At 42.0% G+C, this 24,152-nt stretch overlaps 5 protein-coding genes across 7 annotated transcripts in view; all 5 read left to right on the forward strand.

Annotated features, from left to right (window-relative positions):
* fhod3a (formin homology 2 domain containing 3a) overlaps positions 1-4,028 on the forward strand; it is a 53,664-nt gene extending 49,636 nt beyond the window's left edge. For 2 of the 3 annotated variants that reach the window (XM_062410032.1, XM_062410034.1), the window contains 7 exons: positions 48-209; positions 458-648; positions 751-955; positions 1,087-1,110; positions 1,382-1,602; positions 1,732-1,898; positions 2,623-4,028. In XM_062410032.1, coding sequence (XP_062266016.1) covers positions 48-209; positions 458-648; positions 751-955; positions 1,087-1,110; positions 1,382-1,602; positions 1,732-1,898; positions 2,623-2,705 — 1,053 coding nt within the window. In that variant the 3' untranslated portion in view covers positions 2,706-4,028. The remainder of the gene's footprint in view (positions 1-47; positions 210-457; positions 649-750; positions 956-1,086; positions 1,111-1,381; positions 1,603-1,731; positions 1,899-2,622) is intronic. The other variant, XM_062410033.1, reaches the window with a different exon arrangement.
* Positions 4,029-4,108: 80 nt separating this feature from the next.
* On the forward strand, positions 4,109-5,874 carry LOC133972526 (glutathione S-transferase A-like). The gene is made up of 6 exons (XM_062410036.1): positions 4,109-4,386; positions 4,925-4,990; positions 5,083-5,188; positions 5,290-5,408; positions 5,486-5,571; positions 5,664-5,874. Exons 1-6 carry the CDS (start codon positions 4,219-4,221, stop codon positions 5,794-5,796), a joined length of 678 nt encoding a protein of 225 aa, XP_062266020.1. The 5' UTR covers positions 4,109-4,218; the 3' UTR covers positions 5,797-5,874.
* Positions 5,875-6,484: 610 nt separating this feature from the next.
* Positions 6,485-9,239, forward strand: LOC133972784 (glutathione S-transferase A-like). Its single transcript, XM_062410356.1, has 6 exons — positions 6,485-6,739; positions 7,275-7,340; positions 7,437-7,542; positions 8,417-8,535; positions 8,629-8,711; positions 8,800-9,239. Exons 1-6 carry the CDS (start codon positions 6,572-6,574, stop codon positions 8,930-8,932), a joined length of 675 nt encoding a protein of 224 aa, XP_062266340.1. The 5' UTR covers positions 6,485-6,571; the 3' UTR covers positions 8,933-9,239.
* A 2,586-nt stretch (positions 9,240-11,825) lies between these two features.
* Positions 11,826-15,034, forward strand: LOC133972108 (glutathione S-transferase A). Its single transcript, XM_062409333.1, has 6 exons — positions 11,826-12,111; positions 12,217-12,282; positions 12,446-12,551; positions 13,356-13,474; positions 14,552-14,637; positions 14,723-15,034. Exons 1-6 carry the CDS (start codon positions 11,944-11,946, stop codon positions 14,850-14,852), a joined length of 675 nt encoding a protein of 224 aa, XP_062265317.1. The 5' UTR covers positions 11,826-11,943; the 3' UTR covers positions 14,853-15,034.
* Positions 15,035-16,163: 1,129 nt separating this feature from the next.
* LOC133972107 (coagulation factor XI-like) lies at positions 16,164-20,109 on the forward strand. Its single transcript, XM_062409332.1, has 9 exons — positions 16,164-16,344; positions 16,454-16,610; positions 16,936-17,045; positions 17,141-17,309; positions 18,346-18,461; positions 18,544-18,676; positions 18,836-18,942; positions 19,188-19,347; positions 19,732-20,109. The coding sequence occupies exons 1-9, from the start codon at positions 16,179-16,181 to the stop codon at positions 19,832-19,834; spliced, it is 1,221 nt and encodes a 406-aa protein (XP_062265316.1). The 5' UTR covers positions 16,164-16,178; the 3' UTR covers positions 19,835-20,109.
* Positions 20,110-24,152: the final 4,043 nt, after the last annotated feature.

Genomic DNA, 24,152 nt, shown 5'->3' on the forward strand with positions numbered 1-24,152 from the left:
TTGATTTTTTTTGGTGTTGTAAGTAATCTGTGTCTTCATGTGTCCAGGCAAAAGGCTTTGAACTGATGTACTTGGAGAAGGTTCCAGAGGTGAAAGACACGGTCCACAAACAGTCTCTGCTGCATCACGCCTGCTCTGTGGTGGTGGAGAACTTCCCCCAGAGCACAGACCTCTACTCCGAGATCGGAGCCATCACACGTTCTGCAAAAGTATGAGCCGCATTCACTACTGAAAAGCTTGTATGCGTATACTAGATTGAAACCCTACACTGCACAAACAACATCTTCAAGCTATTCTATCTTAGAAGATTCAATTATATTGTTCCTTGAGAATTTTGGGTGATAGTAACTGACCTCAAATCGAAAGTTTGATAATAATAATAATAAGATAAGATGGCATAATCCTTTATACGTCCAACCAACAAGTCCCTTATTTGCTTTATCATCTCCTCCATCAGGTGGATTTCGACCAGCTGCAGGAAAACCTGTGTCAGATGGAGCGCCGCTGCAAAGCCTCATGGGACCACCTGAAGGTAATCGCCAAGCACGAGATGAAGCCTCAGCTGAAGCAGAAGATGTCCGACTTCCTCAAAGACTGTGCCGAGAGGATCATCATTCTCAAGATTGTCCACCGCAGGATCATCAACAGGTAGCCCCCCCCTCGCAGCAACGTACAAACAAACAGAGAACACTTAATGCTAAGATGAGAGATTCAGACTACAATGTTCTTTCCTCCTCCTCTGTCCCCCAGGTTCCACTCGTTCCTGTTGTTTCTCGGTCATCCGGCCTACAGCGTGAGGGAGGTCAGCGTCCACAGGTTCAGTAAGATCCTCAGCGAGTTTGCACTGGAGTACCGAACCACCAGAGACCGCGTGCTGCAGCAGAAGCAGAAGAGGGCCGACCATCGCGAACGCAACAAGACCCGGGGAAAGATGATCATTGACGTCAACGCTCCTGTGAGCATCACACACACACAGAGTCCCTCGTACAGAGACACACTCTTTTCCCAAATCGTGCTGCTTTTTCACTTTCCCCCTTTATTTTCTTCTATCTGTTCCTTAACTTCCACTCTTTCTTCCTCCTGTAGTCTGATGATGAAGACGAGAGTGAGGTATCAACATGTGTTCTGCCTGCATATCTGCATGTCTGTGTGCGTGGGGTGTGTGTGTGCATGCATCCAGTAACTGTAACTAGAGACGTTCAAGTTTCCTCTTCACTTAAAATCTGAGTGAATCAGTCAATAAGAAACAGTTGAGACTATGATATTTACAGTTTGCATGTGTTCCTTGATGTCTCAGGTTTGGCATGGTGAGGGCAAAGCCAAAAATACCTTCGATAAAAGCTGCCAAATTCTTACTCTCTCTTATTCTGTTCCTTTTCAGTGTGGTCGTCATGGCTCTAGCAGCAGCAACAGTGCCCCTAGTGGCAGCCAGGAGAGCGAGCAGCCTCAAGGCCTCGGCCACACAGAGGATGCTGCGGAACACGAGCACATGAAAGCGGTGCTGAGAACCAGCCTTAGCAGCAGTGACAAGGAGAGCAGCGTGGTACCGGGGCTTCGCACACGGACAAGGTCACGGCCTGGACGAGGAGGAGGAGGAGGAGGAGGAGGAGGAGGAGGAGGTGAGGGTGACAGGAAGTTCCTTACAGCGTCACAAAGATAAACACACAGGAAAACAAGAGGCACAGATCTTTAAAGGGATTTTCTCCTCATGCCTCTCTTCTTGTTGGGTTCAGGTCGCAGTTTGCAGCCGAGGACTCCGGTCGTGGAGGACACTCAGATCTGTGGAGACGACGCCGCAGACGAGATCATGGAGCGCATAGTGAGGTCGGCCACTCAGGGTCCAGGAACCAGAGCTCAGCCCAGAGAGAGGAGGAGATCCAGGGCAAACCGCAAGTCATGTGAGACCTGAGTGATGAACCTATTCCAAAATAACAATCCAGCTGTGTCAGTATGAAGAGTAAACAAGCCCTGATTTATGAGTGTGTAGTTAAGTGAAAGAAAAAGCAGCTCACATTGATCCTGGATAATGTACCTGTCAGCTGTAGAACTTATTGTATGATATCATCAGGGTTATCTTTAAAGTTTTAAAAGAAAGTCTGCTTTAAGATGCCACGGTCATGAAATTTGACTGAAGCAGACACTTCCCTACCTATACTGGTAAAATATCAAAGATGAGATCTCCTGTATAATACTTTATCAAGACTTATATAAAAACATCTACAAAAGGACAAGTGCACTGCTGAAGAGCAAGCTTGTGAACTACTAAGCTCACAAGATGACAAAAAACACAGATGCTCACACACGGTGGAAAAACTGTGACTCTGATTCCCTGCCACTGTTCACCTGTGACTCCTACACGAGGCTATCTATGCCCTGAGGTACTCATCAGATGTAGCAGCATCAGCTTACATCCCTGAGGAAGTAAAAGTTAGCATTTGTCGACCTCTGCTGGAGACATTCTGAGTTCCAGATGGATATTTCTCAAATACGATTTCCTGTTGGTAGCACTTATAAGCACACTGTATGTATTGAGTATGTGTTTTGTTTGGGAATAAAGCACCAGATTAACAGCAGGCCATGATCATGTGGTTGCTAACCGTCTCTTTACTTTTCTTCCCACAGTGAGGCGGACTCTGAAGAACGGCCTGACGCCAGAAGAAGCTCTTGCTTTAGGACTAGCCGATTCTCCAGACTCACAAATGTGATCTTCCACCCCCCCAACCGCTCTCATCGCTGTGGAAACATAGCGGCACGCATTGATGCCACGCCTCTGTCAGCTGCCTGCCTTCGACACGCATTACAAACAGTCGTATTCCACCGGTGACACGCCCCCTTTAGATGTTTGACAGCTGCTAATCTTGCCTGATGTGTCTGAGTGAGAAAGCTGCAGCCACCATAGTGTTTTGAATGCGACGCACGGAGGACGAAGTGGAAGTGAAGAGAAAATGATGAATGAAGACATGAAGAGGGGAAATCAAAATGTCGCTGCCTCGACACTGAGCTGAAACACTTTATTTATATGAATTTATTTTAAATGTTGCATTAGTCCAAAGGGATATTTTTGGCTTGTTAGTCTCTGCAGCTGTGAGGAGTTTCGTTTATTTAAGCTGTGAATTTTGGTTGTAAAGACGAACAGTGTGCAGAGGAAGCTTCATTTACTCTCTTATCCACTTTCAAACATTGGCCCCCGACAAAGAGGCTTACTAAGAATCAACCTTTGTGAGAAAGCTAAATGTTTTGTTTCTGCAGCTGCGCCTTTGACAAGCGGGTGGGCAGCAATGTGAAAGGTTTTAAATCTGACGTGTGCCTTTCATGTAAAAGGGACATAGCCGTACCTTTTCTCCATTTCCTCTCATTTTATTCACCTCCTGCTTCACTGTTGACGACAATAACCTTTTTTTTTGTTTTTATGTTGACAAAGTTTCTCTCCGTATTTATTTGCAAAGCTCAGACAACGTGCACCTTACTAAGCATTAACGGTCTTTCGTGCTGATAGGAACAACTGTTTCAAAACACAGGGAAAAGGATGGTTCTATCTCAGAGGAACTGTTTGTAAAGTGTAAAAAGACTAAAAGATGAGGACATTTTTTAAGATTTTAATAAACTATTTGAAGGACAAGGCAGAGAATTCTGCATAAAAAAATGTGTAAATGCCCTTGTCAAGCTGCCAGATACTGTGTGCATGTGTAGTGCGGTTATTGTTGTGTATTATTTTTGTAATTTCCTGTAGAAACTTGTGTTATATCCAGAGAGAAGGTTAGAGGAAGAGGCTACTCTGTGAATTGTAAGAAGAAGACATTAACGTCGTGGTCACAGATGAAAAATATGTGGCTCCCCAAAAAGAAAGGGAAAGGGATGGAGGGGGGGATTTGGACATCAAGCTTTTGAACTGTGGTCACATCGACCTCGCAGCGCAGAGCAAACTGGGAAACATCACTGCATAAAACTGTAGTGAGCTGAACATAGGACGATCTCACTTGACATGCTGTGTATACACATTCTGCAATAAAGAAAACACTAAACTCTTACATGAAAAAGTCGACGTGTCTGTCTTCCTTCTTTTCTGCTTTCACTTCTGTGCCCTTGAACACTCCGGAGACCACGTGGGAGGCCAACCTTTGGATCAATGAGGTGCCATAAAGCGCACTCCCTGCTGCTGCGCGCTTCAACCTGTAGTTGTTTTGTTTTTTGCTGAGTTTTGTCTGTGGGATTGTGGCCATGGCCAAGTCCATGACTCTGCTGTGGGGAGCCGGATCTCCGCCCTGTTGGAGGGTGATGATCGCTCTGGAGGAGAAAAAGCTGAACGGCTACAAACGCAAGGTGCTATCCTTCGAGAGGGGAGAGCACAAATCCCAGGAAGTGCTGGAAGTCAACCCTAGAGGACAGGTCGGCGTAGCATGCACATGATGATAAGAAGTACAGGGTTAGGGTTAGGATGCCCTCTTGATAGAAGATACGTTTCATATCGCCAATACTATACGTTTTACCTCCTCCAATTAGCTGATTATGTTTTCAACTGCGAAAATCATGTTTTCCATGGAATTTCCATGGAATTTTTTGGACGTGTGGGGTTTGACTGGAGCAAACCCCATGCATATTTAAAGACAGTGAATTTTGTCACTGTCTTTAAATATGCACAACAGGAAATTTTTTAACATTTTCATTCATTTTCCAGAGAATGATTCATGGATCTTGATGAAAACGATGTTAAAGGGACAGATGGCTGTGGCGCAGATCCAATACAAAATCTGTTGGGCCTTATAGGGAAGATCTGTCGTTCTTGTTTGAACATTAAGTGTCTGACAAAGAAACATTTTAAAATGTATTGTCATTATCTTATATAACTGACCATGCTGCACATATGCTAAGCAAAGCGAATCGCTCTGCATGAGGAATAATCTTAAACCTTATTTGATTCTGCCAGCTCCCCACCTTCAAACACGGAGACAACATACTCAATGAGTCCAGTGCCGTTTGTTTATACCTGGAGGTAAAGTTTAAAAACTGAAAATGGAATGTATAATGCTGTACATGTTATTGATGATCTTTATTGACATTTTTCAAATATCTCTGCTGTTACAGAATCAGTTTAAGTCCCAGGGCAACAAGCTGATCCCTGACAGTCCTGCAGAACAAGCTCGGATGTACCAACGCATGATGGAGGGTCTCACCCTCACCGAGAAACTCAGTAAGATACACACTCAGACACACACACACACACCTGCACCAACACAAAGTGATAAAAGTAACCACTCTACCTACAATGATGTTCACATTGCCTTGTCTTAGACTCAGTCGTCTACTACGAGTCGATCGTCCCTGAAGAGGAGAGACATGATTCTGCGGTGACCAGACACAGGGAGGCTCTGACAGCTGAACTCCAACTCTGGGAGGGTTACCTGCAGACGGTAGTGTACACACAGCGCAAACACACACATGGACACACACACACACTTGTACTGACAGCAGTGTCCTCTGCATCAAGGTGGCTGCGGGCTCTTACCTGGCCGGGGCCTTCTCGCTGGCTGATGTAATCGTCTTTCCAAATATTGCTTATGCTTTCCGTTTCGGGTACGTGACTGAATTCAGTTCTGTCTGGAAGGATGAGTGAGCCATGCCGGCCTTTTTTTAATTTCTCTGTAACCGTGTGTTCTGTCCTTCAGGCTGTCTGTTGGACGTTACCCCAAACTGGCCAAATATTACAGCCTGCTGAAGGACAGACCCAGCATTAAAACCAGCTGGCCCCCTCACTGGGTGGCCAGCCCGCAGGGTTACGACATCCTGAAGGAGCTGTGAAGCACACGGCAACACATCTTCATTGTTTTATTGCTTGTTTGTTCAACATTAAAATAAAGTAATGAAGTTGTGCTTTCATTTTTTGATGCCCCTTTATCTGTGATGGCCATGGCCGGAGGTTGATGTTTTCAGGTTGTGTGGTCCATTCTTTGGAAAATTTCTCAAGAACGCCTAGAATGAATTTCTCCAAATTTGGTACAAACGTTTACTCGGATTCACAGATTATCTGAATGTATTGGTCAAGGGTCAAAGGTCAAGGTCACTGTGACCTCACAAAACATATTTTTGCTTTGTGAACGCAAAAAAATGTTACACCTAAAGAGACTACTTTAAAAAGGTAATTCAGACTCAGGGATTAACAAATTAGGTTTTAGTGGTCAAGGGTCACAGGTCAAGGTCGCAGTGGTTTCAAAACAATGTTCAACAAGATGTCTCAAATCTGTCTTTGAGAAATTTCCTCATGTATTTGACCCTTTGTCACTTGGACTCAGGTATAACTGATTCGATTTCAGAGGTTAAAGGTCACGGTGACCTCATATGAGTCTGGAAAGATTTATGTCGACATTCAACCAATTTTATACAGTTATTCCAGTTCAAGTTGTAGTTTCTTCTTCCGGACAGGAGGTGGCAGTGTGCACTTCAACCACCGCTTGGATTCTCATGAATTGAGTGAAGAACAACAGCAGATCTCTTCTTCTTCCTGTCCGTTACTCCGTGCGCGTCTCCTTCAGCAGTGACAGAGAAGCTCCATTTCCCAGCCTGACATCTCGACACCATGGCCCAGGACATGACTCTGCTGTGGGGCTCCGGATCCTGTCCCTGCTGGAGGGTGATGATCCTCCTGGAGGAGAAGAACCTGCAGGGCTACAACCACAAACTGCTCTCCTTCGACAAAAAGGAGCACAAGTCCCAAGAAGTGTTGGATATAAACCCCCGGGGTCAGGTAGGAGCCGGCTGGAGCTATGGCAGAACCACCAGCAGATAACCAGAACGTTGAAATAAACCTCACTGACTTTCCTGCTTCAAATCTGAACGTAAATAGAACCATAATAAACCCATACAATATTTTAAATCTATTAACAAGTTTCCGAAAAAAAGATGAACTTGTACATAAATTGGTCACCACAGAACATGAACGATTATAATGCCGAAGTCCACTCAAGTCATTAAAGTCCATTTCACCGTTATTAAATCACGATTTACCAGCTATTTAGTGTGAGAGCTAGCAAGATAAATGTAAACTGACTGAAACTTGAACATTATTTTGCGGATGGCTGATTGATGGTCTCTAATTAAGAGTTTTCCTCCCAGTTTCCTTGCCTCGGAAACACCACCCATATTACATTTTCCCACGCAGCTAGCTGAACATGTGTTTGTTCCCTTTAGCACTTGTGTGAGGCAGCTCAGCCGGTTGTGTTAATTAGCTCCCAGTAGCTTTAACACTGGATTCATGTTGCCAACTTCTGGTTCTCCCTCAGCTCCCCTCTTTTAAACATGGAGACAACGTTGTCAATGACTCCTACGCAGCCTGTTTTTACCTGGAGGTGAGTGAACCAGTCCCTCGCCTGAATAATGGTCATGGCCACCTTTTTTACAGAGTTATATGTTGTATGCGTGTGTGTTTTCTCTCCGAATGACAGAGTCAGTTCAAGTCCCAGGGAAACCAGCTGATCCCAGACAGCCCTGCGGAACAAGCTCTGATGTACCAACGCATGTTTGAGGGTCTGACGCTCTACGAAAAACTAAGTAAGACCAATAAAAATAACTTAATAATTCTTAATAAAAGCTGACCTATTGGCTCACCATTACAACACAGGGGAACAAGCAAGGACACGACCCACAACAATATCTTTTTTTAAATGTATAGTTGGAGGTTGAGGAAAGATGAGTGGTTAGAGGTGAAATGTGTCTGATTGGTTCAGAGAGTAAGGCATCAATCAATTTGAGCTGATCCCCAAGCCAGTACCAATGATGGTTAACTGGAGAGGCTGATGGATGAGGATCAGGAAAAGATGGGTCAAGAACTCGGAGCCGAACAGAACTTGATGGGTTGATCAGGTGATTTCTGAGCCCAACAATAGACATTGGATATCTGGGCCAAGACGGGCTTTCATTCGTTGTGCTCTGTTTACGGTCAGAGTAGTTTCTTTTTTTCTCCATGCAAAACACAAATAGAGAAACTTTTTGTAGGTGTTTTAGATCCAGAAAACATTTTGGCTAATCTCAAGTGTGAATTTATATATACACAAAAAATGTTGATCAATGTGTTTATTATAATTTCTTTTACAAAATGAAAGAAAATCCATGATTCACTTATCTTTCTTTGCAAAGAGCAAAACTGTTAAAACAAACACACAATGAGTCTCACTGTTGCACTGTGGGACTTTCTTATGTCGACCATGGGCCCTCCAGGTTATTGTTAGTCAGATCCACATGACTGTCGTACTGCTGTTAAGACTGAGGATTAGATGGTTATTAATCCACTGCTGAAAGTAGTCCCAAATAAATGCACTATCTAGTCCTATTTGAGAAATATATGTTTTAATAAAGGTTTGATACTGTAGATATAATCTTGTGAAACACCAACTGAGCTTTTATTTTATTCATCTATTTGTTTTAGATGCTGTTATCTACTATGACTGGTATGTCCCCGAGGACGAGCGGCATGACTCAGCTCTCAAGAGAAACAAGGAGGCGCTGGCAACTGAACTCAAACTCTGGGAGGGTTACCTGCAGAAGGTATTGCATGTTCAGTAGCAACACAAACACCCACAAACACAAACACACACACACAGTTGGCAAACAATGACATGTTCGTTTCTCTCTTTGAAGCATGGCAAGCATCTGGCGGGATCGTCCTTCTCACTGGCTGATGTGACCGTTTTTCCAACTGTTGCCACACTTTTCAGATTGGGGTGAGTTTGATTAGAAAGGCCTGTCCAGCATCCTGAAGTCCCACTGACCCGTGTAGCACTAAATGTCTCCCGTCCTGCTGTTTTCCAGGTTATCTGCAGAGAGCTACCCTCAGCTCGGACAATATCACGCCCTGCTGAAGGAGAGACCCGGCATTAAAGCCAGCTGGCCCCCTCATTGGCTGGAGAACCCCAAGGGCCAAGACACACTCAAAGACATCTGAAACGTGCTCACTTTTGAAAGCTGCTTCTATGTGTAAAGTTCAAGTTTAGACTCTCTAAGCAGCCTTTTTGCATTTGTTCTCTCAAGGGTTGAGATGATGTTCAAAATATATCAGTGTAACAATGGCAGATATTAGGTTTTGGAAAAAGAATTGTAAGAATAAATAAAAAGACTGTTATTTAGATGCACAAATTTAAAGATATAGAAACTGTACAAATGAGTGACAAATATTGAACATGTTAAATGTATAAATATAATGTATTCATTGGACAAAGGGTGCAAATGAACAATAAATATCTGCAGCAACATATTAAAAGAGTTTTTACTGCATTTTGATATTTTCTATAGGTTTTAGCAATTAACTGTATACAAAGTAGGTCCCATCCACTAACATGGAGGAGGTGGGATTTATGACCTGTACTACCAACCACCAGGAGGGTATCGTTTGAGCATATTCATTGTTATACAATGTATGGTTTTAGCCTTTGTGTTGAAAGTGGATCACCTCCATCAAAAACACGTCTAATATACACTCCAGATATACTGGATTGTCATCCAGTATATCTGATCTACAGTTATAAGATTGTGTGTGATTATATGACCTGATGTATAAGAGGCGAACAGATGGTTGCTGAAACTCATTATTCTATTCAGGCCTTTGTGCGACGCCACAATAAGATGAAGGTAGTCGGAGTCTATTCATTCTATTATGTGACCGGCAGTGCCTGAACCGGTTTTCCTACCTGAAATGACATGTGCCATCATGGCTGGGCATCAGTATATAGAGTTCATACTGTAAATATGAGCTTGGGTTCAGGCCCTGTCAAAGTGGACTTTACAGTTCTACAACAGAGAGCAGCACTGGACATCTTGGCCTTTGAATCCGACCTTTTGAAAGTTTGGATCCGTCTCTTGAGCTCGTGGCTACTTCTTGGAGCCCCCCCCCCCCCCCCCCCCCCCCCCCCCCCGTTTTGTCCCATCGGCTGACCATTTCACGGAGTGGTTCCATCTAACCAACATCCCCTGCTGCTGCAAATGAGAAGTTCAAAGGCAGGCAATGCTAACAGAATAAATATACTGTTTACTGTCAACTCCATGAAAACATTTATCTTTTTGACATAGAAAGATCAGTTTCTATGAATTGGATTTCTTGCAAACAAACAAAACCACAAAAAGTTAATAAAGACAGGGGTGACAACTCGAAAAAAGGGGGCCATGACAACATTCGAATATATAAAAACATTAGTACAGTGCACTTTAATTTTTACATCCACCAACAAGCTTTGACAAGAGAAATGGCTCTGTCATGCATGTCATGCAGAATGACACTAGTGAAGTGTTAGTACAGTGCACCGTAGTTTTTTCATCAACCAATGAGCTTTGTCAAGAGAAATTGCTGTGTAATGCTTGTCAAACAGAATGACACTGGTGAAGAGATTGATGATGATGATTGAAGATCTGATGAAGATTTCCTTTTGAATGTGAGGTGGAATGTCGCCTGTTCGCACAAGCTTAATGATGAGTGGTTTGTATATGAAGATATATTCAATGTTACCGGGAAAAATGATCACTGATCCTCAGCAAATTCATATGTTTCATGTACTTCTAATCTGCGGGTTGTTTTTGAATGCACCTGCGGACGATAAACAGCGGTGACGTGACAGCTGTGTGTGTGCATGACAGGATTGTGGTTCATCTCCACTGACAGGTTAGTGTTGACAGGGGCAACCAATCAAACACTCAACGTCTCCCCTGACAGCAAGATTGTGAACAATGCGAACAGGGGCTGCTTGCTTTTTCATTATGCATTCACTGTCAGTGTCAAATGTCAACGGTGAATTAGCTCCCGGTGGTGTCTGTTACATCCAGGGGATTGGATTGGATTCAATTTTATTGTCATTACACAGAGTACAGGTACAGAGGCAACGAAATGGATAACTGCTTGTTTGGGCTGACCGAACCCAGAACTGGTTTTGTGTGTGTGTGTGTCTGTGTGTGTGAGTCTGTGTGTGTCTGTGTCTCTCTGTGTGTGTGTGTGTGTGTGTGTGTGTGCAGGGGTGACTGGAAAGTGCTGAGTCATTGTGAGTGTCCAACTTCAGGCTGCAGCAGATGCTCAATGCTCAAAAAGTCAAATCACAGAAGAAACAAGTCTAAAATAAAAACTGACATGCAATAGTGTAGTTGTAATGCTGCATATATTGATAACTTCAGCCATCTGATCTCTATACACGCTTCAAAAATACGAACTACAAACTTAATATCACTTTTCGATGCATCTTTTTATCTGTCATATTCAAATTTCAGCTTTGAAGTGTCCATAATACATGCTTTCATGTTTTTTTTTTATAGATTTTAATATTTATTCAAACTGGTTCCTTCCAGGGGAGAAACTTTAACTCATGTTGCTTCGTTCTTTTCAGGTTATTCGCCAGTGAGGTCAAAGAGTGTTAATACAAAGCAAGAGAAGTCCCCCCCCCCCCTCCACATATTAAGCTCTGCTACTGCCTGTTCACACACGCAGGAGGCATTTAGTCATGCTTGAAATTATTTTATTCCGTCAAGATTTTTTCGTGTGTTTTTATTTGTATGTTTTTCATCTGTGCCTATTCTTTTTTTTTTTTGCACTTTGTAACTCTGCTTCGAGAAGTGCGCAGTAAATAAGGATATCATTATTGTTCATCCATATGTAGGTAACTTATAAATACAACAATTTGGTGTGACATGCATTTTGCAGTTGATAAAAAACAAGTGTATTTTAATATGACATCATGTTGCCCTGAGTAACTAAGGGAAAGGTTAACCTACTTGGACAGGGTGTGAACTATCTTGAGTCAATATCTTTGGTGATCACGCAAAAATGGGAAGGGACTTATTTCCACCAATCCAGATGTGCAGGAGAGAGTGTTGCTATATAAACAGGAGTCTGTCCCATTCCTGTCTCACCTTACACCTCCTCCACCACCACTTCGCTTCTCCAGAACCTCACAGGTGCTGCAGCTTCTCTCTGAAACCATGGCCAAGGACATGACTCTGCTGTGGGGCTCCGGCTCTCCTCCCTGCTGGAGGGTGATGATCGTGCTGGAGGAGAAGAACCTGCAGGGCTACAATAGCAAATTGCTCTCCTTCGAGAAAGGGGAGCACAAGTCAGCCGAGGTGATGAGCATGAACCCCAGGGGACAGGTGAGTGTACTCCTCAAATGCGATCATTTTTCTGGAATACACTGATATGGATACATTTTTTAGCAGAGTATACAAATGCATTAACTCCACTCTTATGTCTTAAAGCTCCCTTCCTTCAAACATGGCAGCAAAGTTCTGAATGAGTCCTACGCCGCCTGCATGTACCTCGAGGTGAGAATTTGTCCTATAGTTATAGTGAAACCATATCCCTGCAAGGTGTGGCCCATGTGGTCTCTGCAGACAGACGGAAACCTTACCCTGCACAGGCAAAGAAACTGGAGCTCAATGTAAATGTTCACAGCCGTTGGTCTTTTTCATTTCTCCATGACAACAGAGCCAGTTCAAGTCCCAGGGCAACAAGCTGATCCCAGACTGCCCCGCTGAGCAGGCCATGATGTACCAGCGCATGTTTGAGGGTCTCACGCTCACCCAGAAAATGGGTACGTTAAACCCTGAAAGTGTTTGACCACTGTTTTGCAAGGCAACATACAACATGTTGCTCCTGGAAATGTATCGGATGATGTTCATTCCTCCAAACAAATGTTTAACCACTTAGATTTAGCGACTTATTAAATTAGAACCAGGCTTTTCTCCCACCAATAAATCCATAATCTAAATTGTTGTTGTCATCAGTCGGGCTGTCTTGTGAGACTTTGACCTGCACTTGGCAACACCGTACAACAATCTGCAACCTCTTGAACCTCAGAGACCTGATGTCTCCAGGAGCTGAGCAGCGACCAGCCCTCTCCCACCCCGAGAGACCTGAGCTGTTAAAACACATGCTGTGGCGTGCACTAATGAGCACCACATTCACAAAATACTTCTGTGTTGTGTGCACCCTAGGAATCAAGTAGTGATGTTGAGAGGTCACATGTTGATTCCCACAAAGGATCACATGCTCAGAGCGGCTTGCAGCTGAAGTCTTGGGGTAGGGTGGTGCAAATAAAAGATTCTGAATTGCAATCAACAAGTTGTGCAAAAATTTAACATGTTCTCTCCTGAGTTAGCTGCTTTAAACTTTTATTTGAGCAGTTGTTACTCTCTCCAGTTTGGAACTAATGTTGCGTAATAACCGCCTGACTGACCCCACCCTCTGCTGCTGAAGGGAAATGAGAACAATCCGTCTCAGCACACAGTGGGAGTCCATGTTGTGCAGCGTCTTAAGAGATTTGTATCCATTTGTATCTCTGCCGAAGTCCTCTGCTGCCACGGCTGAGTGCCTGTTTGACTTTCCTTTCTTTCAGCCGATGTTATCTACTACAGCTGGAAGGTTCCGGAGGCAGAGAGACACGACTCTGCTGTGAAGAGAAACAAAGAGAATCTGACCACTGAGCTGAAGCTGTGGGAGGAATACCTGCAGAAGGTAAACGAGAGGGCGAGAGAGAGAGATCCATGTAGTTCATACTTAAAAAAAACACCCTCCACTGTGCTCTTGCTGATGCTGCTGTATATGGACATTTTGGCATCCACGACTAACAGATTGAGCAGCTGCCACTTTGAGGCGTCAGGTTTCACAAACTGTTTAAAAACAAACAAAAAACGCAGTGCATTGAAACAGAGTCGTTCAATGCAGGGTTAGGTAGCTTGTTCACCTTTTTTAGTTGAGTTAGAGCATCGCTACAACTCGCAGCTTATAGGTTAAATATAAAGCTGAGCCATGTGTGGGGACTCTGCAGTAAACTCCACAATTAATGATTTGTCACGTTTCTGCGTTCAAACTTTTAATGAGTGACTGCGTGTCATTACATGCACATCTAACTTGTGCAAAAGAAGAAAAAAAACATCGGTAACAGACCATCTCTTTTTTTTAAAATGTGTATACCTATTCACTTTCTTCAATGTAACCTTGAACTAGACATTACTGCCACATTGTGGTCTGCTTTAGTAACTACACACAATTGTTAAAACTAATACCATCAATAATGTCACATTTTAGATATATCGTATTGTATTGTGTGCGTTTTAACTATACAAAGAACTAAAGATACAACATGATTATCTTAACTTTGCATCTAAAGTGGAAATGGGGAAACAATTTACTTATTTGACCTGAAAATTATTAAAGTTTAAATTTGGTACAAGATCTAAAGTGTGAAAAAGGCAAGTTGTGTTTTTACTTTGCGTTTTGTACCAGCAAGTCACTGCACCCAGCCAAGACATAGTCCAAAACATCACCCCAAAAAGAACTGCAACTGGTTTTCACATTTCCATCTTTGTGTAGATTGAAGAAATTTAAATATGATAGTTATTGAATTTAAGAGGGTCTAGGACCTAGACCCTCTCTAGGTAGCAGGAACCTAGAGTCTAGTTCCCTTTTGGATAGATGCAGACTAGCCTTTTCTCCCTCTTTTTAGTTAGTTAGTTGAGCTATAACCACATCACTGCTGAATCCCACTGTTATAGACATTAACGTGGACTCTGCTCCTCTGCTGTTTGACAGACGTCTGGCTCGTTCGTGGCAGGAAAGAGCTTCTCCCTGGCTGATGTGTCGGTTTTCCCAGGCGTGGCTTATCTCTTCCGTTTTGGGTAAGTGGATAAAATCGACGGAAAATGGTGTTGAGCTGCATGACAAAAAGTTATGCATGCGCAGTGACTGCTCCTCATTCTGCAGGTTGAGTGAAGAGCGTTACCCCAAACTGACGGCCTACTACAACTCTCTGAAGGAGAGACCCAGCATCAAAGCCAGCTGGCCCCCCACCTGGCTGGAGAGTCCAGGTCAAGACATGCTGAAAGACATCTGAGATTCAAAATGAGCACCCTCCGCTCTTGTTGTGTAATATGTAACCATCCCACGAACTGCACTACTGTGGCTGACAGGAAACATGAATTTGCTATAACTGTGCATGTTCATTTTCTATTATCATTTGTATGTGAGTTAAACGTCGGATGTTTCATCCTGTAAAGATAAAGCTATAAAAACTGACTTTCAGTGGTGCATCTTGTATTCATTTCAATATCAGTTTACACTGAGCCTTCTCGGAATCTGTATTTACCAGGAATATAATTCACAGGTCTGTGATCAGAGGAGCGACTAAATATTTATCATGGTCCAAAGCAACATATATCATTTATATACTCAAAGGAAAAACAAGACTATAAATGGCTACATGTGATTAAATTGCCCATATGTTAGTAGAGTAAAAACTAAATGACAAGAACAGTTGATGCTCCCATAAACTTTTATTTAACATTTCAGACACAGGATTTTTGGTTTTAGTCACTTCTGACCAGTATCTTGTGTTTATCAAGTTTGGTTGTGCATGCTTTTCTAAACTTTCTGCACAAAGTAATAAATAGCTACAATTGATGGGATATATAGAAAATACAAAACAATTGTGGGATATATATTACACAAATGAGGTATAAATGATGCAATGGTATTATACCATAACCTTTTAAGTATATTTGACCAAAAGCATTTAACCTGGTCACAAGTTTGCAAGTTTTGCAATTTTGATGCAATTTTTTTTGTCTTGTATAATCTCTTGGAAGTCATCCCTAGGGTCTTACATTTTTTACATCATAGGTCAGTAAAGTGTTGCTTATACGGTGCTCTGGTTTGGTTTGACCTCATTGTGGTTTTCACAATAATACAAAGAAACACAAATATCACAGTCTGGGTCAGAGACTTTGTGATGCTCTCATCTTCAGCTTCATCTCTCTGAGACTCAGAGGTCTTTTACTTCAGACTCGATGCAAAATAAACCATCAACCCTTCATACGACTCTGCCACGTAGCAGTCAATGTGGACTCTGAAACAGTAAACAGCTGTGCGAGGACATAGCTTGTTTACAGAACAAAGGAACATGCTGTGTTATGTGAAACCTTGAATGGGATTTACATTAAAACTGATTTTACGCAGATATTTTAAGTAAATCCATTTATGAAGAGCATGCGGTAAATCATTTGTTCCCTGTACATTGGACATAACGATAACAAAGGTACATGATAAAAAATTGTGCATTAGTTTTTTATTTTCACTTATTGAACATAAAGGGGGCTGTATCATTGTGAACCAACCAATGAGTGTGTCAACACTAAGTTGTACAAATAGATCGGATGTATAAATGTTGCAACTGCCCCCTTGGCCTCTACTGCAGTTGCAGAGACGCCTCCTTCTACTGCAGTTGTGTTTCAGTGATCTTATTTTCCTCTGTGGCGAAAACAAGAAGATGGGAACCTGTTGGATTTTACTGGGTCTGCTCTCTATCTGCAGCCTCTGCTTCAGTCAAGGTAACACATACACTACTTGACGAGAGTTTTGACAGCCTTTTTATCCACATATCATATGTAGTCAAATCTGTTTAATCTGTGTTTATGTTTGTCTTTCCCATTTGTTCAGAATGCACTCAAGAGTTAAACGTGAACGTGGATTTCCCGGGATCAGATTTAACATTTCTCTACTCTCCGGATGCAAAGCACTGTCAGCAGCTGTGCACCGAGCACCCCTCCTGTCTCTTCTTTAGCTTTCTTCGACATGACTGGACCGGTGATGACAGGTATCTAACACTGACGCATCACATAACTCATGATACAATCCATAGAGGCCCTGTAATGTTTTAATGATGAATACAGACAAAGCAGGGTCAGATCAAGGGGTGCAGCCAGGGGGGCACTGACCCCAGATGAAATCTGATCAACCCCTGAAGTGCCCCTCTCCTGTCGTTAATACTCTTGGTACTCTGGCTTCCTCCCACAGTCCTAAAAACATACAGATTGGGGTTAGATTAAACTGCCGTAGGTGTGAATATGATGCTGACATCAACTCTAGCTAACCCCATCCAACCCTTAACGTTATAGATTGATGCATGCTTCTCTCTGCAGGAACTTCTACTGCTACCTCAAGTCCACTCCCTCTCAAGAGCCCAAAGTCCGGACTCCACTACAGGGTGTCACTTCGGGCTTTTCTCTCAAAAACTGCACCTCAGAGCTGGGTAAGCTCACAAACATTTTACATCATTCTAAAAAAATATATTTGTGATGTATGGGCACGCTCTCCTTAACTCTGTTTGTCTTCTCACCTGGGCAGAACAACCTTGTCAGTCTCAGCTGTACCAGAATGTGGACTTCCTTGGGGCAGACTACAAATTCTCTTTCACCTCCAATGATGAAGAGTGTCACAGGATCTGCACACAGGACCCTCACTGTCGGTTCTTTACTTTTGTAAATGGCCTCTTCACACCAGAGACCTTAATAAGGTATAACGTAATGTTTCATTCAATTTAAAAGTTCTTCCTTTGAAAGCAGATTATTATGTCATTGGTGGAGATAAACTTCAATGGAGGGATGTAAAAGGACGACACAAACCTTTTTGGGCATGTGTGAGAGAGGGTTATGATATGCAATGAAGATCCCCCACTGTTATACCCAATAGTACACACTCAACATTAAGTCATTTAAAGTGGCAGTCTAGCAATTAATCATATCTTTGATTTGGTGACTCAAGAGAGACAGTGAAACGGAATCAAAATCCAAAATATAACATGTAACAATTCTTCACTGATATATCTAACAGCGAATGATTATGTTTGACTTGTTTACTCGCAGAGAAATCCCCATTTATTCAAGGTAATGGGGGGTTTCGTTTTCCCATCTCTGCTATAATGTCAAGAGCAAACAAGGTTTAACGAAGGAAAGTCCTTTCTCAGTGTGTATTGGTCACTGGTAATGAGCACAAGTAGTCTTTGCTTTTTGGTGCTTGACGTGAATATAATGTATCACATGACCTCATCCATTATTTTGCGTCTGAGTCACGTCAGGTAGATTTTCTTTGGCAATGGGGGTGAAGACAAAAACTCCCATGATCCCATGCTGCTTCACAGAGTCATCAAACTAGATCATTTGTTTTGATTGAGAGACCCCTAGTGGCCGAAATACAAGTTGTCTGTTTAGAGCAGCAGACTCAGGCCCAATCCCATTTCACCACTTGGCCCTTCCCTTCGTGTTGCCCATTCACGTGTAGGTGTATGTTTTTTGTTAAAACGTTCTCGACCAGAAAAAGCACAAGCTGATATAACCTCAGTGATTTTAGAGTGACACAATGTGTTCTATTCTTACACTTGGGTTAGGGTTATAGCAGCAGACATTGTGCAACTTCACAGGCTGAGTAGTTTCCCTCATGGTGATTGAAATCAGTGAATCCATCCAATGAGAAAGGAGGATCTCTGCCATCAGGAGGATGGAGTGACATCGCAGGTACTAACATAACATTTTAACATCTCTGTTCTTTCCCAGATACAAATGTCACCTTAAACACAGCTGGTCGGTACCGAGGACTGTTATAAAGAGAGAGGTTGGAGCAATATCTGGATTCTCCCACGAACTGCAAATTACTCAATACTTTGGAACAGGTATAGACAAGTGGAAGCACAACATCCTGCAGGAGGTCTTTTACAATATGTTTTCTTATTATATTACCTGTGTGTTTTACAGTTTGCCAGGGAAAGCTTTTCTTAAACACTGACATCCCAGGACACGACATTGAGAATCTGCCTGCCGCCTCTGCTGAACACTGTCAGGCTCTGTGCACTGATAAACCAAGCTGTACATATTTCTCCTATAACAGGTAATGTGAAACAAGCACTTAAATAAACTGGAACTTCTCATGTGGCAAACAGAAATACATTCAACATTAGAAAGTGTAAAGTAACTGTTCTGCAAATTCAGCTAAATGTGTTAATCTGCTTGGTTTTCTCTAAACTCTCTAAACTTATTTATTATGCAGTGATGACTTCCAATGCTACTTGAAGGGAAATCCATCCAGAATGGAGACCAGAGCCAAAGTCGGAATCACATCTGGGATACCGGTGCACTTCTGCCAGATGAATAACAGTATGTATCAAAAAACCAACACTGAGACTGGACACACTGTTTGTTGCCTGTCACAAACCACACACACTGGCTTCAAACTGTTTTATACACAGGTTTATGATGAAATGTATCATTCTCCCATTACGAAACTCATCATGTGTAGATAGGTGACACTTACGGCTGGTTATTATGTTATACCTGTTAGAGTAGTATGTGTGTGCTTTGGCCAGCAGGGGGAGTCTGACTCTGTCCCTCTCTGCTGACAGGTTGGCTTCAAGTGTCTCATGAAGGAGTCAGTTTCCAAGGTTCTGACTTTCGCTCTGAGTTGATGGATGATCCAGACACGTGTCAGAGGACCTGTACTACAGATCCTCTTTGCCAGTTCTACACCTACTTCAATGAATCCTACTCCAATCCTGATTTCAGGTAAAGTGCTCAATCATGTCAACAAAATCATGAACCAGAAATTCAGTGAACACAGAGAAATCATAATTGAAAGGTTCAAATGGAAACTGATGAATTGGATGTTGAGGTGATAATATGAATGGACATTGAGGAAAGGGGTTGAGGTGAAGATAGGAGATGAGGGAGGAAGGAAAGAGAGGATGAAGGGATGAGGGAAAGAAGATGAAGGGAAGGAAAGAAAAACAGAGCATGATGGGTTGATCAAGTAAATTTAATCTTGACAGGTGATTGCAGGTGTGTTTGAGGTTTGGTCCTGCTTCTCAGTGGACTTGTTAACTTCCTATCATATCAACTATCTAGTGTTGTCAACATGGTGTTTAATCTTGTTTTGATTTTGTGTCCCAGGCGCCGCTGTTATCTCAAGCGTGTCATCACAGCACCTGCTCCTCCCAGAGTGAATAAATTGAATAATGCTGTATCCGGATTCTCCCTGAAGAACTGTGTGTAGACGCACACAGACACACACACACACACACACACACACACACACACACACACACACACACACATACATACACACACAAACACACACACACACACAAAACACACACACTTTCCTTATCCTCATTCAGGTTGGAATGCCAATCTGTCTTCACAGCCACACTTCATGCCTCTCTCTGGACTGTTGTTGGCTGGTCCTCACATGATCAGTTGTTTGTCATTTAAAATACAGATGATTGTTTTTGTGTTGTAATCTGAAAAATAAAACTATCAAGCAAATAATATTTCATCCTGCTTCATTTTTTTGAGAGTTAGTATTCACACAGCTCTACTTCTTATTGTAGAGAGATAAAGTATGAGTGAGTTGAGCAATGGTATTGAAATGTGTCTCCGCAACAAGACAAGTCTATTATAGGTTCCCAACAACAGCTGAATTCAATTTTAAATGTAATTTTACCTTTTGCTTATGTTTTCTAAAAAACATATATATTTTGTGAATCAGTTTCACAGTATCACGTATCAGTATCACGTATCAGTATCAGTATCAGTATCACGTTTTTTTTAGTGATCAGCGTCAAACATTTGTATTTAAAGAACTGTGTCGTACAGTTAGGTACTAATGCACAATATCGGTAGAAAGCTAAGATTCTTCTGATTCCACTGATGTAAACCATTTCAAGATCCGACCACCACAGCCGGTGCAATCCACGTAACAGTCAGACAACTTACCATAAAAAAAAAATAAGACAGTCGACGTCACTCACCTAAGAAGCATGATATTAATCCACAGATCGATAACATTCCAACAAAAACGGTGTTGGTACATTGATAAAGGTCCAGGCGATCGAATCCAGTAACATAATCACTCCATAGCACACTATTTCATCACAGAATAGCCACAGCCAGCTGATGCGTAATCTCAGAGTAGCAAGCAGCTAAGTGCCAACTTTGACTTTTTTTCCGTCCTAACTTCTGTTAGAAAGTAAACACAGCGGCTCTCTGTATTTCAAAAATATGAAAGATGTATATTTGAATACATTTTTAACCATACGACCAGTTTTGTCTCCTTTATATAAAAGTATGATTTTTAGTGTAAAAGTAGCCTTTTTAGCCTATTTGGTTACCATGGGTACCAAGGGTCCTTTGGAGCCTCCAAATGGCCTTTTTGGAAAACGCCTAGACATGCCCTTAGTAAAACATCTGTAAAATATTCATTTTCTTTGGTATTGTGTTCAAAGTTGAACTTGAGCTAGTCAAGGCTTCATGCTAGGGTCCCATTGTGTTTTCCAGCTCATAAGTCCCAGGTATAGTCATCAGCAGGCATCTGTTTACCAAAAATATTCAGGCGAAAATAAAAACCTTCTACCTCACTGTGTGCCAACTGCTATTATTCAATGCCAGTAGCACTTATAGTGATTCTGACTGTTGGGTTGGGAAGATCAGAATATTCCCTTTCAAAAGAGACCAAGATCATGCATGTACTCCAAATGGTTCAAGAACAGCTTTCAATTTAATTTGGGTGTCCTCAAACAGGCGTTTTAGGCGATTTTCACCCGTTTCTTAAGAGGTTAAGCACGATTTTCAAAACAGAGCCCAGTGTTTCAAACACTAAACACAATCAGCACAACCACACACCCAATAAGCAGAACAGCTCAGATCCTTTGCAAAACGTAACACTCTTGTAAAAACTATACACTTATTTATCAAAACCATATTTTTTTGCCATATGAAACACACACGCTTCATATGACAGTTTTTTTCGATTGCAGAAACACTAAAATCAAAAGTATAACACAATTATCCAACCTTAAACTCATGTAGCAGAATATGGGCCAAAATCTGCACCACTATAAGCACAATGTCAGCTTCACACTTTTTGCAAAACAATACACACAGTGCTCTGCAAAACACTAAACACACTTGTATACATTAAACACAGAAGTATATCAAGATGTCACTTCCTTGCAATTCCTAAGCACTGCCTGTCAAATGACCACCCCTATGTGCCAATTGGTTAAACACAGCCATCAGGTGTTCAAACACATGATTGCTTAATTGATGACACACCAATCAGGTTTAAGCACTTTAAAATGCAGCAGCTGAGTTCACCTGTTTACAACCAAAATGGAGCTTGTGCTAAAAAAAGAAGAAGAGTGAGGGTGAGAGGGGGAATCCACAGAGGAGGAGAAGGCTGCGGCTGCGGCATGAGTAATGATGTTGTGTGTGATGTTGCATACTGCAAACAAAACTTTCATAATGTAAATGTACTGTAGTCCAGACCTATGCTGAACTACACAATCTTGTCCTTCACTGTATTTCTGAGAGTTTTACAGATGGATGCTGAGGAAATAGCATGAATTACAGTTTTTCACAATTGTTAACACACGTTTTTCAAAACAATAACAGCTTTCTCAAAACTGCACACAGAAAACTGAAAACCTCACACACAAAATGCTAAACCTGACACTCCCTTTGCAAAATGACTCTTTGCCATCAAATCTCTTAACTGTTCACAAAATGTAACTCGTGTTTTCATTTGGAACACACAGCCATATTTTCAAATGAAACACACATACCATTCATTGAGTACACACAACTAAGCATTTGCTTGCACACTACCAAGCATTTACAGCACACTGAAGTGCAAAACTGAAAAAACAATCATCAAAATGGAACACACCATATGAAAGACAGTGATTCTGGAGAATGAGCCATTTCTCCTTTTGTAAAATGTGTCATTGTAGGCCCACTTTTTTCCTAGTCAAACATAAAGCAGCACACAAACATAAAGCAACGTTTAATACGTATTAGAATTCGCGATATAAAGAAATTCGAGGACTCACCAATGCGGTAGGTGAAGGAGAAGAATGATTCATGAATGAATGATGGAGGGGGGGGGGGGGGAGGAGAATGACGCAACGTCCGGCGCACGGCTCTTGTTACGGCAAGGAGCGACAAAAAGCGTCCATAGCAACCCTCTTAGATACGACAGAAACGTGAAAAATCGTCGTAATAACTAACAAAGCAAACATCGTAGAAGTTCAGTGAATGAAAATATTGAAACTGAAACACACATATCGCGCCATAAATATCTTCAAAACACATTCTTATTAAGAAACATAGCTTTAACATAGCGTTTTCCAAAAAATAATACAGCATTCTCCGCCATGCTGCTTTATCAGAGCACCGCAGAGCGAGAGCACGGCAGAGGTCTGCGCAGGCGCACTGGTCGCTTGGAGCAATTTGTCAGATCTGTACGGATATTTGTACATAGGCCTTTAGTACGATATCTTACGAACCGTTTCGTGAGATCACGTTGCAAGGTGAGACCGTGGCGTCAAAGTTTGTCATTATCCGCAGTTACACACACAGGCGCCAGTCCAACGTTGTGTCATCCGTGTGTGCACCCAGAAGAAGTGCACGAGAAGCAGCGGGACAGATGTTTCAGGGCCGGATCACTTGATGTGTGTGACTTACTCTGGACTCCATCGGTTTCCCTGACATTGGCTGTTGATGCATTTTCACGTAGTCTATTCTTAAAGCTTTGGTGTATAACCATCTTACAATCAGCACATTTGGTTTATAATGCATTGTATTGGAAATGTCACTGAAACATCACAACAGCTGCTTTCATTATTATTATTATTCAGGCAAAATGAATTGGCTTTTTGTTATATAATTATGTTTTCACAGAGAGAAGTGGAGAGAATTGATGTGGACTGTTAACAACAGCTCTGTGGGAGTATTCACCTTGAATATTACAGATGAGGTAGAAAGACATTGTATCTATTAGTATAATGTTTTATTTCTTTCAGTACTTTTATCCAAAGCGTATTACAATATGTGCATTTAACCATGAGGGTACAAATCCAGATCCCAGTACATCGGTTGTTTGAAAATCTGTGGTGTTTGCACTTGCTGAACACAGAATAAACTGTAAGAACCAGTCTTTACTGGAACATACACAACATAGAACATTATTTTATAGAGAGTTTCCTCTTTTCATTAGACGAAGCACTGCAGCACGTGATGTCCTCAGCATTTACTGTGGCAGCAGCAACATGGTGGAGATCGGCAGCTTCAGGCTGGTCAACCTGAGGACGACCTGCACCAGCTTCATCTGCACAACACTAGATGTTTTCCTCCCTTAACTAAAGATAGCCTGCAGCTGTTTAGAGTTGGCAGTCATTGCTAAGTGTCAAGGATAATAGAGGTAATTTCATAATGGTTGGTTAAAAAAATATACACTTATCAGAACAATGTTTATCTTTTCATTTCTGATTTGATACACTTTAGATAAGAACGCAGTGTTTTATTTTTCTTCT

This window comes from Platichthys flesus, chromosome 17 (genome assembly GCF_949316205.1).
Source record: "Platichthys flesus chromosome 17, fPlaFle2.1, whole genome shotgun sequence".
NCBI lineage: Eukaryota > Metazoa > Chordata > Actinopteri > Pleuronectiformes > Pleuronectidae > Platichthys > Platichthys flesus.

Excerpts from the sequence above, each read along its gene's own strand:
- LOC133972526 (XM_062410036.1), top strand. The coding sequence starts at position 4,219 with ATGGCCAAGTCCATGACTCTGCTGTGGGGAGCCGGATCTCCGCCCTGT. Across the intron at positions 4,991-5,082 it reads CCGTTTGTTTATACCTGGAG|AATCAGTTTAAGTCCCAGGG; the intron begins GTAAAGTTTAAA and ends CTGCTGTTACAG. Across the intron at positions 5,409-5,485 it reads GGGAGGGTTACCTGCAGACG|GTGGCTGCGGGCTCTTACCT; the intron begins GTAGTGTACACA and ends CTCTGCATCAAG.
- LOC133972784 (XM_062410356.1), top strand. The coding sequence starts at position 6,572 with ATGGCCCAGGACATGACTCTGCTGTGGGGCTCCGGATCCTGTCCCTGC. Across the intron at positions 6,740-7,274 it reads ATATAAACCCCCGGGGTCAG|CTCCCCTCTTTTAAACATGG; the intron begins GTAGGAGCCGGC and ends GTTCTCCCTCAG. Across the intron at positions 7,341-7,436 it reads CAGCCTGTTTTTACCTGGAG|AGTCAGTTCAAGTCCCAGGG; the intron begins GTGAGTGAACCA and ends TCCGAATGACAG.
- LOC133972108 (XM_062409333.1), top strand. The coding sequence starts at position 11,944 with ATGGCCAAGGACATGACTCTGCTGTGGGGCTCCGGCTCTCCTCCCTGC. Across the intron at positions 12,283-12,445 it reads CCGCCTGCATGTACCTCGAG|AGCCAGTTCAAGTCCCAGGG; the intron begins GTGAGAATTTGT and ends CCATGACAACAG. Across the intron at positions 12,552-13,355 it reads CACGCTCACCCAGAAAATGG|CCGATGTTATCTACTACAGC; the intron begins GTACGTTAAACC and ends CCTTTCTTTCAG.
- LOC133972107 (XM_062409332.1), top strand. The coding sequence starts at position 16,179 with ATGTTGCAACTGCCCCCTTGGCCTCTACTGCAGTTGCAGAGACGCCTC. Across the intron at positions 17,046-17,140 it reads AAACTGCACCTCAGAGCTGG|AACAACCTTGTCAGTCTCAG; the intron begins GTAAGCTCACAA and ends TCACCTGGGCAG. Across the intron at positions 18,943-19,187 it reads CTTCTGCCAGATGAATAACA|GTTGGCTTCAAGTGTCTCAT; the intron begins GTATGTATCAAA and ends CTCTGCTGACAG.